The 13,618-nt window shown below is 37.7% G+C and overlaps 1 protein-coding gene across 2 annotated transcripts in view; it reads left to right on the top strand.

Annotated features, from left to right (window-relative positions):
• Positions 1-790: 790 nt before the first annotated feature.
• The window catches only part of GTPBP10 (GTP binding protein 10), a 31,079-nt gene continuing 18,251 nt past the window's right edge, over positions 791-13,618 (top strand). The window contains exons 1-3 of one of the 2 annotated variants that reach the window (XM_040352446.1): positions 791-924; positions 4,083-4,276; positions 4,846-4,937. In XM_040352446.1, coding sequence (XP_040208380.1) covers positions 892-924; positions 4,083-4,276; positions 4,846-4,937 — 319 coding nt within the window. In that variant the 5' untranslated portion in view covers positions 791-891. Of the gene's footprint in view, positions 925-972; positions 1,081-4,082; positions 4,277-4,845; positions 4,938-13,618 lie in introns of those variants that run through there. The other variant, XM_040352447.1, reaches the window with a different exon arrangement.

Genomic DNA, 13,618 nt, shown 5'->3' with positions numbered 1-13,618 from the left:
TTGAGAATCTGTGGCAATTGCTGTTCACAAACGCTCTCCATCCAATCTGACAGAGGTTAAGCTATTTTGCAAAGAAGACTGAGCAAAAATGTCACGTTCTAAATGTGCAAAGCTGGTAGAGACGTCCCCAAAAAGACTTGCAGCTGTAATTGCAGTGAAAGGAGGTTCTACAAAGTATTGACTCAGGGGGGCTGAATACAAATGCACACCGAATTTTTCACATATTTATTTGTAAAAAGAAATGAAAGCCATTTATCATTTTCCTTCCATATTTACAAAGCAGGGAATAGTTGCTTTGCTGATCAATTATCCCCACAGAGACCCCCATATGATCAATCGCGCCTAAAATCCTGGTTTTCCGTTTGGCCTTTGCCAAAAGATTTTGTAAAGATAACTTAAGAGTTTCTACACCTGTAAGATTTAATTAATGTAATGTAATTAATTTACTATTGTTATCATCTGTTTTTATAATTAGTACCCTTCATTTTTAGAAATTTGGAAAAAAGTGACTTTTCTTTTATGACTATTAATTATAACCACCATCATCATCATGTACGATAGATTTTTTTATAGTTTTCATTTCTAATAAAAGCAAACAAAAAAAAAACAATGTATTCACAACATATAGTAAACTGCCTATTGGTTTTAGTTGAGAAAAGATGAAATAATATGAACTTTACAGCTAGACATAAAAAATAAACAAAATAAATTAAAAAATAACCGATAATCCTTCAGCACAGCCTAATTCAGCTAACAGTCAGAGCTCTGCCCGGAACTGATGTGTGGGAGCTGCGGGACAGGTTTGTCGGTGCACATTGTCAGCAGGAAGAGGAAGCAGCGTGCTGGTTGTGTACTGATCAGAGGTGACAGCAGGCTGAGTGGAAGAGCAGTATGGTGCACTGTAGTAAGGTGCTACTGAGGAAGGTAACCGAGCAGTGTCTGTACTACATGTCTTTTCTCTGTGTTCTGATACTAGGAGTACCTACATGCTGCATGTACTTACCTCTGTGTCATACATCCTGACATTCATATAGAATAGCTGGCAGTTCTGCAGTTTACACACCTCACCTCATGTTACAGGTGTGTATAAAACCAACTATATAAACTGTCTGAGAATATATATATAGATATATATATCTATATATATATATATATATATATATATATATACAATATATCATTTAGACGTTTTTTTCCCAGACTACCTCCTATATAATGATCATTAAAGTGGAGGTTCCCCCTAAAAAAAAATTAAAAAAATACATTGAGAAGACTGATTACACTGCGGGTATGCTGGGTTTTTTTTTTTTTTTTTTTTCGTACATACCTCGTTATCGCCGTTTCATCCCTCGGCTTCCGGGTATGATTCTTTTGGGTCTGGGCGTTCCTAGTTGATTGATGTTCCTCCGACCGACGAATACTTGACGTCACAACTTTCCGAAAGAAGCCGATCGTCGCTGCGCAGGCGCCGTATAGAGCCGACTCTATACGGCGCCTGCGCAATGACGTTCGGCTTCTGCCGGAAAGTCGTGACGCGCAGTATGCGCCGGTCAGAGGAACGTCAATCAACTAGGAACGCCCAGTCCAGCAAGAATCATACCCGGAAGCCGAGGGATGAAACGGCGATAACCAGGTATGTACGAGAAAAAAAAAACCAAACCCCAGCATACCCGCAGTGTAATCAGTCTTCTCAATGTATTGTTAGAATTTTTTTTTAGGGGGAACCTCCACTTTAAGGATAAGCTCTGGTGTGTTCGCATAGTACACGTGTAGAGCCCGCCAGGAAGTCTGCATGGTGCTGCGCTAATCACAACCAGGGAGACATTTCCCGATGCTCGGCTGCAGAGATCGGGAAATGTCTCCCTGTCTGTGATTAGCTTAGCGCCGTACAGACTTCCTGGCGGGCTCTGCAAGTGTCGTCTTTGTTACTGACATGTGAAAATGTCATGTCAGTAGCACCTTTAGAAACATATTTCCCTAGAAAAATGGTGACATGTTCAATACTTATTTTACCCGCTGTATATCTACATATATGGGCCCGGATTCACATACATCGGCACATATTAATACCGCCGTAGCGTATCTTCTTTACGCTACGCCGCCGTAGCGTATCTTCTTTACGCTACGCCGACGTAGCGCAGAGAGGCAAGCACTGGATTCACAAAGCCAGTGCTGCCAAATCTGTGCTGGGTTTCTTAGGCGTAATTCGTTGTAAGTGTAAGTGGGCGTGAGCCATGCTAATGAGGCGTGGCCCCATGCAAATGATGGGTTGAGTCTCAGACAGATACATATAATGAATGGCGAATGCGCCGTCCCGTGGACGCAACCCAGTGCGCATGCTCAGGATCACGTCGGAACTACTCCCTAAGATACGACGAATCACTGCCTACGACGTTAACGTAACCTACGCCCAGCCCTATTCACGTACTACGTAAACGACATAAGATACGACGGCTTGTGTTCCCTGGTCCATACCTTTGCATGGGTTGCGCCTCATCTATGGGGAATAACTTTACGCCGGACGTACGACTTATGCAAACCGCGTATATTATGCGCCGGGCGCAAGTACGTTTGTGAATCAACGTATCTCCCTCATTTCCATATTTTAATAGTAAATCAATGGGAGCGCCACCTACGTCCAGCGTAAATATGCGCCCACGATACGCCGGCGTAGGAAAGTTACATCGTTCGGATGAAGCCTATTTTCAGGCGTATCTTGTTTTCAGGGTCCGGCGCATAGATACGACGGCGCATATTTGCACTTACGTGGCGTATCTGTAGATACGTCGGCCTAAGTGCTTTGTGAATCCGGGCCATATTATACAGTCAATACATTTAACAAGCATCATTATTATATATGCGTTATGTTGGTTGTACGTTCACACCTGGGCGTTTTGAATCATGGGCTGAATCGCCGCAATTCTGCCCACGATTTCCAAATTCTCTGCTGAAATGACCAATCTTGCAACACAAATTTCAGATGCCATTTGTTTTAATGGCAGCTAAAAATGCGGTGCAGTTCTGCCGCCCAAAAGAAGCTCCTGATCCTTTTTTGGGCAGCAAGCTTCACGCGATGTGGTTTGACATGATTGCAGCACAATTTATCGCGCCAGAACCGCACCATGTTTTTAGGTGCCATTATAATGAATGGCATCTGAAATTCGCATTGGGCACTCTCTCATATTGGCAAAGCATTTTGAAATTGCGGGCAGAACAGATGTCAATGCCGCCTTAGGCCCATGTCACTGTAGCCATTTTGTTACCGGTAACATCTCACTGGTGACAGAATCGTTTTTGCCATTGATTTACTAAAACTGGAGAGTGCAAAATCTGGCGCAGCCCTGCATAGAAACCAATCGGCTTCCAGTTGTGTTTTTGTTTTTTGTCAAAGCTCAATTGAACAAGCTGAAGTTAGAAGCTGATTGGCTACCACTAGAGATGAGCTCTGGCGTGTTCACACAGTCCACATGCAGAGCCCGCCAGGAAGTCTGCACGGAGCTGCGCTAACCACAGGCAGGGAGATATTTTCCGATCTCTGCAGCTGAGCATCGAGATGATGTCTCCATGCCTGTGATTAGCACAGCGCTGTGCCGACTTCCTGGTGGGCTCTGCATGTGGACTGTGTGCGAACACACCGGAGCTCATCCCTAGTTACCACGCATAGTAGCACCAGATTTTGCACACTCCAGTTTTAGTAAATCAACCCCTTTTGAGTCTCGGTCGCCTTCATCTGAGTTGTTCTTCCTTCTCTGGCTCAAACCCACCCTAGCGAGCCCACCAGGACGCTGCCATCTGTGCTGGTCAATCTTTTGCGGCCTGGGCATTCTCTGCTCCACAGCCACTCGTATACAAAGGGCATGTATTCACAGCTATGATTGGCTTAGTATGATTGGATGGCTTCCAGGTGGGTTTGGACCAGGATCTGAGCTCATCCCTACTCTGCAGCATGTCAGCCTTTGGGTAACAGCACCCACTTTGAGCGATATCCTTTTGAAATCAATAAATTAAGTTTGAATATAACTCCCATAGCATTCCTTTTTGTAGCACTGATCATTGTCTAATGTTTAATCTGTTCTCCGCAGTATGGAAACTTCATAGACAATCTGAGGGTCATGGTGAAAGGTGGAGCTGGAGGAATGGGACTGCCACGGTTAGGTGGAGAAGGAGGAAAAGGTGGTGATGTGTTGATGGTAGCAAAGCACGGTGTCGCCCTTCAAAATGTCAAAGAGAAGTATGCACACAAACGATTCGTTGGGGATGATGGAGCCAACAGCAGGTGAGTGTCTCACACAGAAATCAGAAGCACATGTCTAAAAAGACACTTTTATAAGTGTGTGTGCATAATACATAAATGTGGGTGCATGTCCCTGAGCTCACCATTGGTGCATTCAGGGCTATGCATCCACATGGATGTCGTATCAGGACACAGCGACTGTTCATGCAGCCACGTATCCCAATAGATATCTGTGGGACTGCTGACATTCACGTTGTGGCGTACATGAAATAAAGCTTTGCATGATGCCCAGGGATTGGGAAGGGGGCCTCTGTGCCAGAGGCAGGCTGCCATTGGGAAGGGGGCCTCTGTGCCAGAGGCAGGCTGCCATTGGGAAGGGGGCCTCTGTGCCAGAGGCAGGCTGCCATTGGGAAGGGGGCCTCTGTGCCAGAGGCAGGCTGCCATTGGAGGGGGGGGGGGGAGGGGCATGGTGGCTGAACACACTACTCAATGTTTATTAGACACAAAAGACTTTGAGACCCATAAGAGCTGTACTGCATCTCCAGTGCTCTCACGGCTGGCAGAATAAACACGTAAACCATCTGTTTCTCTATGTATTCTTGTTCTTTCAGTGTGCGTTCACTTAAAGGCTCATCCGGTCCAGACTGTCCTGTTAATGTTCCTGTGGGAATAACTATCACCACTGATGATGGGCATAGGATAGGTAAGAAGCAATTCCTAATTCATGTTTGATTGCCTACAATGTTAATTAGCCCATCACCACCTGCAGCCTGTATATTAATGTTCCCTGTGAGCTCTGATACAGTAATGCTATGCAGGAGGAATGCTCTATTGATAAAAATGAAAGTATTGAGCCTGCAGATGGACCCAGCTGTCTTTCTCTGTGTATCCCCCAGGGCGGGCCTTTGCGGTGTGCGAGCTGTGCGACCGCACAGAGCGCCCTGGGCAACATAGGGCGCCGTGCGGCCATCACAGCTCGCAGCAAGCTCTGCCACCAGCACAGCGCCCGGCCGCGAGTTGGACAGATCAGCAGGGAGATCGGAGCTTGAGAGCTCCAGAGAGAGAGAGAGATGAGCTGGGCGTATCACAGCCAGCTCTGACATCTCTCCCCTCCCCTTGCTTGCCCACACAGCCAGTTAGAGGAGAGGAGCTGCTTTTACTCCTCCCCTCCTCTCCTCCTCTCCTTGTGTCTGCCCCGCCCACTCTCCCCGGCATACAGGGGATGTGGGCGGGAATTTTTAAGCACAGCAAACAGAAGGGAAAGATGGAGGAGTGTGATATCCATCCAGTCCCTCCTGCCGAGTGAGTACACTGTACACTGATGTAGGGGTGGCCTTCATTCCCTTCTCTCTCCCTATTATCTATCTTTCTTTGTCTGTCTGTCTATCTATCTTCCCTTTGTTTCTTTCTATCTATCTTTCTTCCTTCTATCTATCTATCTATCTATCTTTTTATCTATCTATCTATCTATCCATCCATCCGCCCATCCATATATCTATCTATCATTTTTTCTTTCTCCTCCCTTTCTTTCTTTCTCCTCCCTTTCTTTCTTTCTTTCTTTCTTTCTTTCTCATTTCTTTCTTTCTTTCTTTCTTTCTCATCCTTTTCTTTCTTTCTCATCCCTTTCTTTCTTTCTCATCCCTTTCTTTCTTTCTCATCCCTTTCTTTCTTTCTCATCCCTTTCTTTCTTTCTCATCCCTTTCTTTCTTTCTTTCTTTCTCCTCCCTTTCTTTCTTTCTTTCTTTCTCCTCCCTTTCTTTCTTTCTCCTCCCTTTCTTTCTTTCTCCTCCCTTTCTTTCTTTCTTTCTTTCTTTCTTTCTTTCTCCTTTCTTTCTTTCTTTCTTTATTTCTTTATTTCTCCTCCCTTTCTTTCTTTCTTTCTTTCTTTCTTTCTTTCTTTCTTTCTTTATTTCTTTATTTCTTCTTTATTTCTTTATTTCTTCTTTCTTTCTTTCTTTCTTTCTTTCTTTCTTTCTTTCTTTCTTTCTTTCTTTCTTTCTTTCTTTCTTTCTTTCTTTCTCATCCCTTTCTTTCTGTCTTTCTTTCTTTCTGTCTTTCTTTCTTTCTTTCTTTCTTTCTTTCTTTCTTTCTTTCTTTCTTTCTTTCTTTCTTTCTTTCTTTCTTTCTTTATTTCTCCTTTCTTTCTTTCTTTCTTTATTTCTCCTTTCTTTCTTTCTTTCTTTATTTCTTTATTTCTCCTCCCTTTCTTTCTTTCTTTCTTTCTTTCTTTCTTTCTTTCTTTCTTTCTTTCTTTCTCATCCCTTTCTTTCTGTCTTTCTTTCTTTCTTTCTTTCTTTCTTTCTTTCTTTCTTTCTTTCTTTCTTTCTTTCTCATCCCTTTCTTTCTGTCTTTCTTTCTGTCTTTCTTTCTTTCTTTCTTTCTTTCTTTCTTTCTTTCTTTCTTTCTTTCTTTCTTTCTTTCTTTCTTTCTCCTCCCTTTCTTTCTCCTCCCTTTCTTTCTTTCTTTCTTTCTTTCTTTCTTTCTTTCTTTCTTTCTTTCTTTCTTTCTTTCTTTCTCCTCCCTTTCTTTCTTTCTTTCTTTCTTTCTTTCTTTCTTTCTTTCTTTCTTTCTCATCCCTTTCTTTCTGTCTTTCTTTCTGTCTTTCTTTCTTTCTTTCTTTCTTTCTTTCTTTCTTTCTCCTTTCTTTCTTTCTTTCTTTCTTTCTTTCTTTCTTTATTTCTTTCTTTCTTTATTTCTCCTCCCTTTCTTTCTTTCTTTCTTTCTTTCTTTCTGTCTTTCTGTCTTTCTTTCTTTCTTTCTTTCTTTCTTTCTTTCTTTCTTTCTGTCTTTCTGTCTTTCTGTCTTTCTTTCTTTCTTTCTTTCTTTCTTTCTTTCTTTCTTTCTGTCTTTCTGTCTTTCTGTCTGTCTTTCTGTCTTTCTTTCTTTCTCCTTTCTTTCTTTCTTTCTTTATTTCTTTATTTCTCCTCCCTTTCTTTCTTTCTTTCTTTCTTTCTTTCTTTCTTTATTTCTTTATTTCTTCTTTATTTCTTTATTTCTTCTTTCTTTCTTTCTTTCTTTCTTTCTTTCTTTCTTTCTTTCTTTCTTTCTTTCTTTCTTTCTTTCTCATCCCTTTCTTTCTGTCTTTCTTTCTTTCTGTCTTTCTTTCTGTCTTTCTTTCTTTCTCATCCCTTTCTTTCTGTCTTTCTTTCTTTCTTTCTTTCTTTCTTTCTTTCTTTCTTTCTTTATTTCTCCTTTCTTTCTTTCTTTCTTTATTTCTCCTTTCTTTCTTTCTTTCTTTATTTCTCCTTTCTTTCTTTCTTTCTTTATTTCTTTATTTCTCCTCCCTTTCTTTCTTTCTTTCTTTCTTTCTTTATTTCTTTATTTCTTCTTTATTTCTTTATTTCTTCTTTCTTTCTTTCTTTCTTTCTTTCTGTCTTTCTTTCTGTCTTTCTTTCTTTCTTTCTTTCTTTCTTTCTTTCTTTCTTTCTTTCTTTCTTTCTTTCTTTCTTTCTTTCTTTATTTCTCCTTTCTTTCTTTCTTTCTTTATTTCTCCTTTCTTTCTTTCTTTCTTTATTTCTCCTTTCTTTCTTTCTTTCTTTATTTCTTTATTTCTCCTCCCTTTCTTTCTTTCTTTCTTTCTTTCTTTCTTTCTTTCTTTCTTTCTTTCTTTCTCATCCCTTTCTTTCTTTATTTCTTTATTTCTCCTCCCTTTCTTTCTTTCTTTCTTTCTTTCTTTCTTTCTTTCTTTCTTTCTTTCTGTCTTTCTTTCTTTCTTTCTTTCTGTCTTTCTTTCTTTCTGTCTTTCTTTCTGTCTTTCTTTCTTTCTCATCCCTTTCTTTCTGTCTTTCTTTCTTTCTTTCTTTCTTTCTTTCTTTCTTTCTTTCTTTCTTTATTTCTCCTTTCTTTCTTTCTTTCTTTATTTCTCCTTTCTTTCTTTCTTTCTTTATTTCTCCTTTCTTTCTTTCTTTCTTTATTTCTTTATTTCTCCTCCCTTTCTTTCTTTCTTTCTTTCTTTCTTTATTTCTTTATTTCTTCTTTATTTCTTTATTTCTTCTTTCTTTCTTTCTTTCTTTCTTTCTTTCTTTCTTTCTTTCTTTCTTTCTTTCTTTCTTTCTTTCTCTCTTTCTTTCTCTCTTTCTCTCTTTCTTTCTTTCTCTCTTTCTTTCTCTCTTTCTTTCTTTCTTTCTTTCTTTCTTTCTCTCTTTCTTTTTTTTTTTCTTTCTTTTTTTCTTTTTTTTTTTTTTTCTTTCTTTTTCCTTTCTTTCTTTCTTTCTTTATTTCTCCTTTCTTTCTTTCTTTCTTTATTTCTCCTTTCTTTCTTTCTTTCTTTATTTCTCCTTTCTTTCTTTCTTTCTTTATTTCTTTTTTTCTCCTCCCTTTCTTTCTTTCTTTCTTTCTTTCTTTCTTTCTTTCTTTCTTTCTTTCTCATCCCTTTCTTTCTTTATTTCTTTATTTCTCCTCCCTTTCTTTCTTTCTTTCTTTCTTTCTTTCTTTCTTTCTTTCTTTCTCATCCCTTTCTTTCTGTCTTTCTTTCTTTCTTTCTTTCTTTCTTTCTTTCTTTCTTTCTTTCTCATCCCTTTCTTTCTGTCTTTCTTTCTGTCTTTCTTTCTTTCTTTCTTTCTTTCTTTCTTTCTTTCTTTCTTTCTTTCTCCTCCCTTTCTTTCTCCTCCCTTTCTTTCTTTCTTTCTTTCTCCTCCCTTTCTTTCTTTCTTTCTTTCTTTCTTTCTTTCTTTCTTTCTTTCTTTCTTTCTTTCTTTCTTTCTCCTCCCTTTCTTTCTCCTCCCTTTCTTTCTTTCTTTCTTTCTTTCTTTCTGTCTTTCTTTCTTTCTTTCTTTCTTTCTTTCTTTCTTTCTTTATTTCTCCTTTCTTTCTTTCTTTCTTTCTTTCTTTCTTTCTTTCTTTATTTCTTTCTTTCTTTATTTCTCCTCCCTTTCTTTCTTTCTTTCTTTCTTTCTTTCTCCTTTCTTTCTTTCTTTATTTCTTTCTTTCTTTATTTCTCCTCCCTTTCTGTCTTTCTTTCTTTCTTTCTTTCTTTCTTTCTTTCTTTCTTTCTTTCTTTCTTTCTTTCTCATCCCTTTCTTTCTTTCTTTCTGTCTTTCTTTCTTTCTTTCTTTCTCATCCCTTTCTTTCTCATCCCTTTCTTTCTTTCTTTCTTTCTCATCCCTTTCTTTCTTTCTTTCTTTCTTTCTCATCTCTTTCTTTCTTTCTTTCTTTCTTTCTTTCTTTCTTTCTTTCTTTCTTTCTTTCTTTCTTTCTTTCTTTCTTTCTTTCTTTCTTTCTTTCTTTCTTTCTTTCTCATCCCTTTCTTTCTTTCTTTCTTTCTTTCTCATCCCTTTCTTTCTTTCTTTCTTTCTTTCTTTCTTTCTTTCTTTCTTTCTTTCTTTCTTTCTTTCTTTCTTTCTTTCTTTCTGTCTTTCTTTCTTTCTTTCTTTCTGTCTTTCTTTCTTTCTTTCTTTCTGTCTTTCTTTCTTTCTTTCTTTCTGTCTTTCTTTCTTTCTTTCTTTCTTTCTTTCTTTATTTCTCCTTTCTTTCTTTCTTTCTTTATTTCTCCTTTCTTTCTTTCTTTCTTTCTTTCTTTCTTTCTGTCTTTCTGTCTTTCTTTCTTTCTTTCTTTCTGTCTTTCTGTCTTTCTTTCTTTCTTTCTGTCTTTCTTTCTTTCTTTCTTTCTTTCTTTCTTTCTTTATTTCTCCTTTCTTTCTTTCTTTCTTTATTTCTCCTTTCTTTCTTTCTTTCTTTATTTCTCCTTTCTTTCTTTCTTTCTTTATTTCTCCTTTCTGTCTTTCTTTCTTTCTTTCTTTCTTTCTTTCTGTCTTTCTGTCTTTCTGTCTGTCTTTCTTTCTTTCTTTCTTTCTTTCTTTCTTTCTTTCTTTCTTTCTCATCCCTTTCTTTCTCATCCCTTTCTTTCTCATCCCTTTCTTTCTTTCTTTCTTTCTTTCTTTCTCATCCCTTTCTTTCTTTCTTTCTTTCTTTCTTTCTCTCTCCTCTCTTTCTTTCTTTCTCATCCCTTTCTTTCTTTCTTTCTTTCTTTCTTTCTTTCTTTCTTTCTTTCTTTCTTTCTTTCTTTCTTTCTTTCTTTCTCATCCCTTTCTTTCTTTCTGTCTTTCTTTCTTTCTTTCTCATCCCTTTCTTTCTTTCTGTCTTTCTTTCTTTCTGTCTTTCTTTCTTTCTTTCTTTCTTTCTTTCTTTCTTTCTTTCTCATCCCTTTCTTTCTTTCTGTCTTTCTTTCTTTCTTTCTTTCTTTCTTTCTTTCTTTCTCATCTCTTTCTTTCTTTCTTTCTTTCTTTCTTTCTTTCTTTCTTTCTTTCTTTCTTTCTTTCTTTCTTTCTTTCTTTCTTTCTTTCTTTCTTTCTTTCTTTCTTTCTTTCTTTCTTTCTCATCCCTTTCTTTCTTTCTTTCTTTCTTTCTCATCCCTTTCTTTCTTTCTGTCTTTCTGTCTTTCTTTCTTTCTTTCTTTCTTTCTTTCTTTCTTTCTTTATTTCTCCTTTCTTTCTTTCTTTCTTTCTTTCTTTCTTTCTTTCTTTCTGTCTTTCTTTCTTTCTTTCTGTCTTTCTGTCTTTCTGTCTTTCTTTCTTTCTGTCTTTCTTTCTGTCTTTCTGTCTTTCTTTCTTTCTTTCTTTCTTTCTTTCTTTCTTTCTTTCTTTCTGTCTTTCTGTCTTTCTTTCTTTCTTTCTTTCTTTCTTTCTTTCTTTCTTTCTTTCTTTCTTTCTGTCTTTCTGTCTTTCTGTCTTTCTGTCTTTCTGTCTTTCTGTCTTTCTGTCTTTCTGTCTTTCTGTCTTTCTTTCTTTCTTTCTTTCTTTCTCATCCCTTTCTTTCTTTCTTTCTTTCTTTCTTTCTTTCTTTCTGTCTTTCTTTCTTTCTTTCTTTCTTTCTTTCTGTCTTTCTGTCTGTCTTTCTTTCTTTCTTTCTTTCTTTCTTTCTTTCTTTCTTTCTTTCTTTCTTTCTTTCTCATCCCTTTCTTTCTTTCTCATCCCTTTCTTTCTTTCTTTCTTTCTTTCTCATCCCTTTCTTTCTTTCTTTCTTTCTGTCTTTCTTTCTTTCTTTCTTTCTTTCTGTCTTTCTGTCTTTCTTTCTTTCTTTCTTTCTTTCTTTCTTTCTTTCTGTCTTTCTGTCTTTCTTTCTTTCTTTCTTTCTTTCTTTCTTTCTTTCTTTCTTTCTTTCTTTCTTTCTTTCTTTCTTTCTTTCTCATCCCTTTCTTTCTTTCTCATCCCTTTCTTTCTTTCTTTCTTTCTTTCTCATCCCTTTCTTTCTTTCTTTCTTTCTTTCTTTCTCATCCCTTTCTTTCTTTCTTTCTTTCTTTCTTTCTCATCCCTTTCTTTCTTTCTTTCTTTCTTTCTTTCTCATCCCTTTCTTTCTTTCTTTCTTTCTTTCTTTCTTTCTTTCTTTCTTTCTTTCTTTCTTTCTTTCTTTCTTTCTTTCTTTCTCATCCCTTTCTTTCTCATCCCTTTCTTTCTTTCTTTCTTTCTCATCCCTTTCTTTCTCATCCCTTTCTTTCTTTCTTTCTTTCTTTCTTTCTCATCCCTTTCTTTCTTTCTTTCTTTCTTTCTTTCTTTCTTTCTTTCTTTCTTTCTTTCTTTCTTTCTTTCTTTCTTTCTTTCTTTCTTTCTTTCTTTCTTTCTTTCTTTCTCATCCCTTTCTTTCTCATCCCTTTCTTTCTCATCCCTTTCTTTCTTTCTTTCTTTCTTTCTCATCCCTTTCTTTCTTTCTTTCTTTCTTTCTCATCCCTTTCTTTCTTTCTTTCTTTCTTTCTTTCTTTCTTTCTTTCTTTCTTTCTTTCTTTCTTTCTTTCTTTCTTTCTTTCTTTCTTTCTTTCTTTCTTTCTTTCTTTCTTTCTTTCTTTCTCATCCCTTTCTTTCTCATCCCTTTCTTTCTTTCTTTCTTTCTTTCTTTCTTTCTTTCTTTTTCATCCCTTTCTTTCTTTTTCATTTCTTTCTAATTTTTTTTTATATCTATCTATCTATCTATCTATCTATGAAGATGGGGGGGGGGGGGGGCGCCACAGGATTTGCTTGCACAGGGCGCCTGAACACCTAAGGCCGGCCCTGGTATCCCCACACCTTAATTTCTGCCATTAGACAGGATTTAAAAGTTCAACTTTCAGACACTGTACATATGCACTATTAAAAAAGTAGCATAATTAGAAAAAGTGTTTTTCCCTATCTCAGATATGGCGGTATTTGCTAATGAAGATATTTCATAATGAATCTGTTGCAGTGGCAGCAACGTATTGGCAAAGCACAAATACGTTTATGAATCTACCGTATGCCTGTGAATGGCTATGGAATTGCCACATATCTTATATGAATCTGCTGCAAAGTTCCTTGTAGCGCTCCAATGCCACAATTATATTGCAAAGCATTTATTGAATCGTCCAATGTGCGCCTGTTTACACACTTTTAATATTTATCTAATGTTCCACTTTAAGTCCTTTTTGTTACCTTAACCACTTCCCCACCGCTCCTATAACCTGAAAGACGGCTACAGCGTGGAGGACGTCATAACACATGCGCATGCACGCCCCCTGCATGCTCTGTGACCGCTATGTCCTTTGGATTGTGGTAAAGGGCCAATCGTAGCAGTCCTTTACCATGCAATCAGCTGTGTCCAATCACAGCTGATCACATGTAAATAGACTTGTCGGTTATCGTATTTTTTTTACTCACACTGTCTCTGTGTAAGGAAAGGAGAGCCGATAACCAGCAAGTCTGACAGGGCACAGTGAGTACACAATGATGCCCTGATTATCGGTGTAGCCCCTATCAGCGCACATCAATGTAGAAAAAAAAAATGACTTTAGAACCGAAACTAAGAAAATCATTATTTTATGAATTTTTTTTTAAAATATTCTGGGGTAGATTCAGGTAGGATGGTTTAAATTTGTGCGGGCGTAGCGTATCTCCGTTATGCTACGCCGCCGTAACTTAGTGAGGCAGGTTCTGTATTCACCAAGAACCTGCGCCCTAAGTTACGGCGGCGTATCGTAAATCTGCCGGCCTAACCGCGCCTAATTCAAATTGTGAAGAGGTGGGTGTGTTTTACGTAAATAAAACATGACCCCACGTAAATGACGTTTTTGACTAACGGTGCATGCGATGTCCGTGAAAGTAACCCAGTGCGCATGTTCCAAATTAACCCGCAAAAAGCCAATGCTTTCGACGTGAACGTAAATTACACACATACCCATTGAATGAATGAATGAATGAAAACTTATATAGCGCGGCACATGCGAACTAAATCGCCTCTGTGCGCCATTCACGGACGACTTACGCAAACAACGTAAAATTTTCAAATTTCGACGCGGGAACGACGTCCAACATAGGATACGCCTCATATAGCAGGGGTAACTATACGCCGGAAAAAGTCTAACGTAAACAACGTAAAAAATGCGCCGGGCAAACGTACGTTTCGGAATCAGTGTATCTAGCTAATTAGCATATTTGACACGTA

This window comes from Rana temporaria, chromosome 5, assembly GCF_905171775.1.
Source record: "Rana temporaria chromosome 5, aRanTem1.1, whole genome shotgun sequence".
Lineage (NCBI taxonomy): Eukaryota > Metazoa > Chordata > Amphibia > Anura > Ranidae > Rana > Rana temporaria.
Note: the sequence above shows the minus strand (reverse complement) of the source record. Positions and strands in the feature narration are given on the sequence as shown.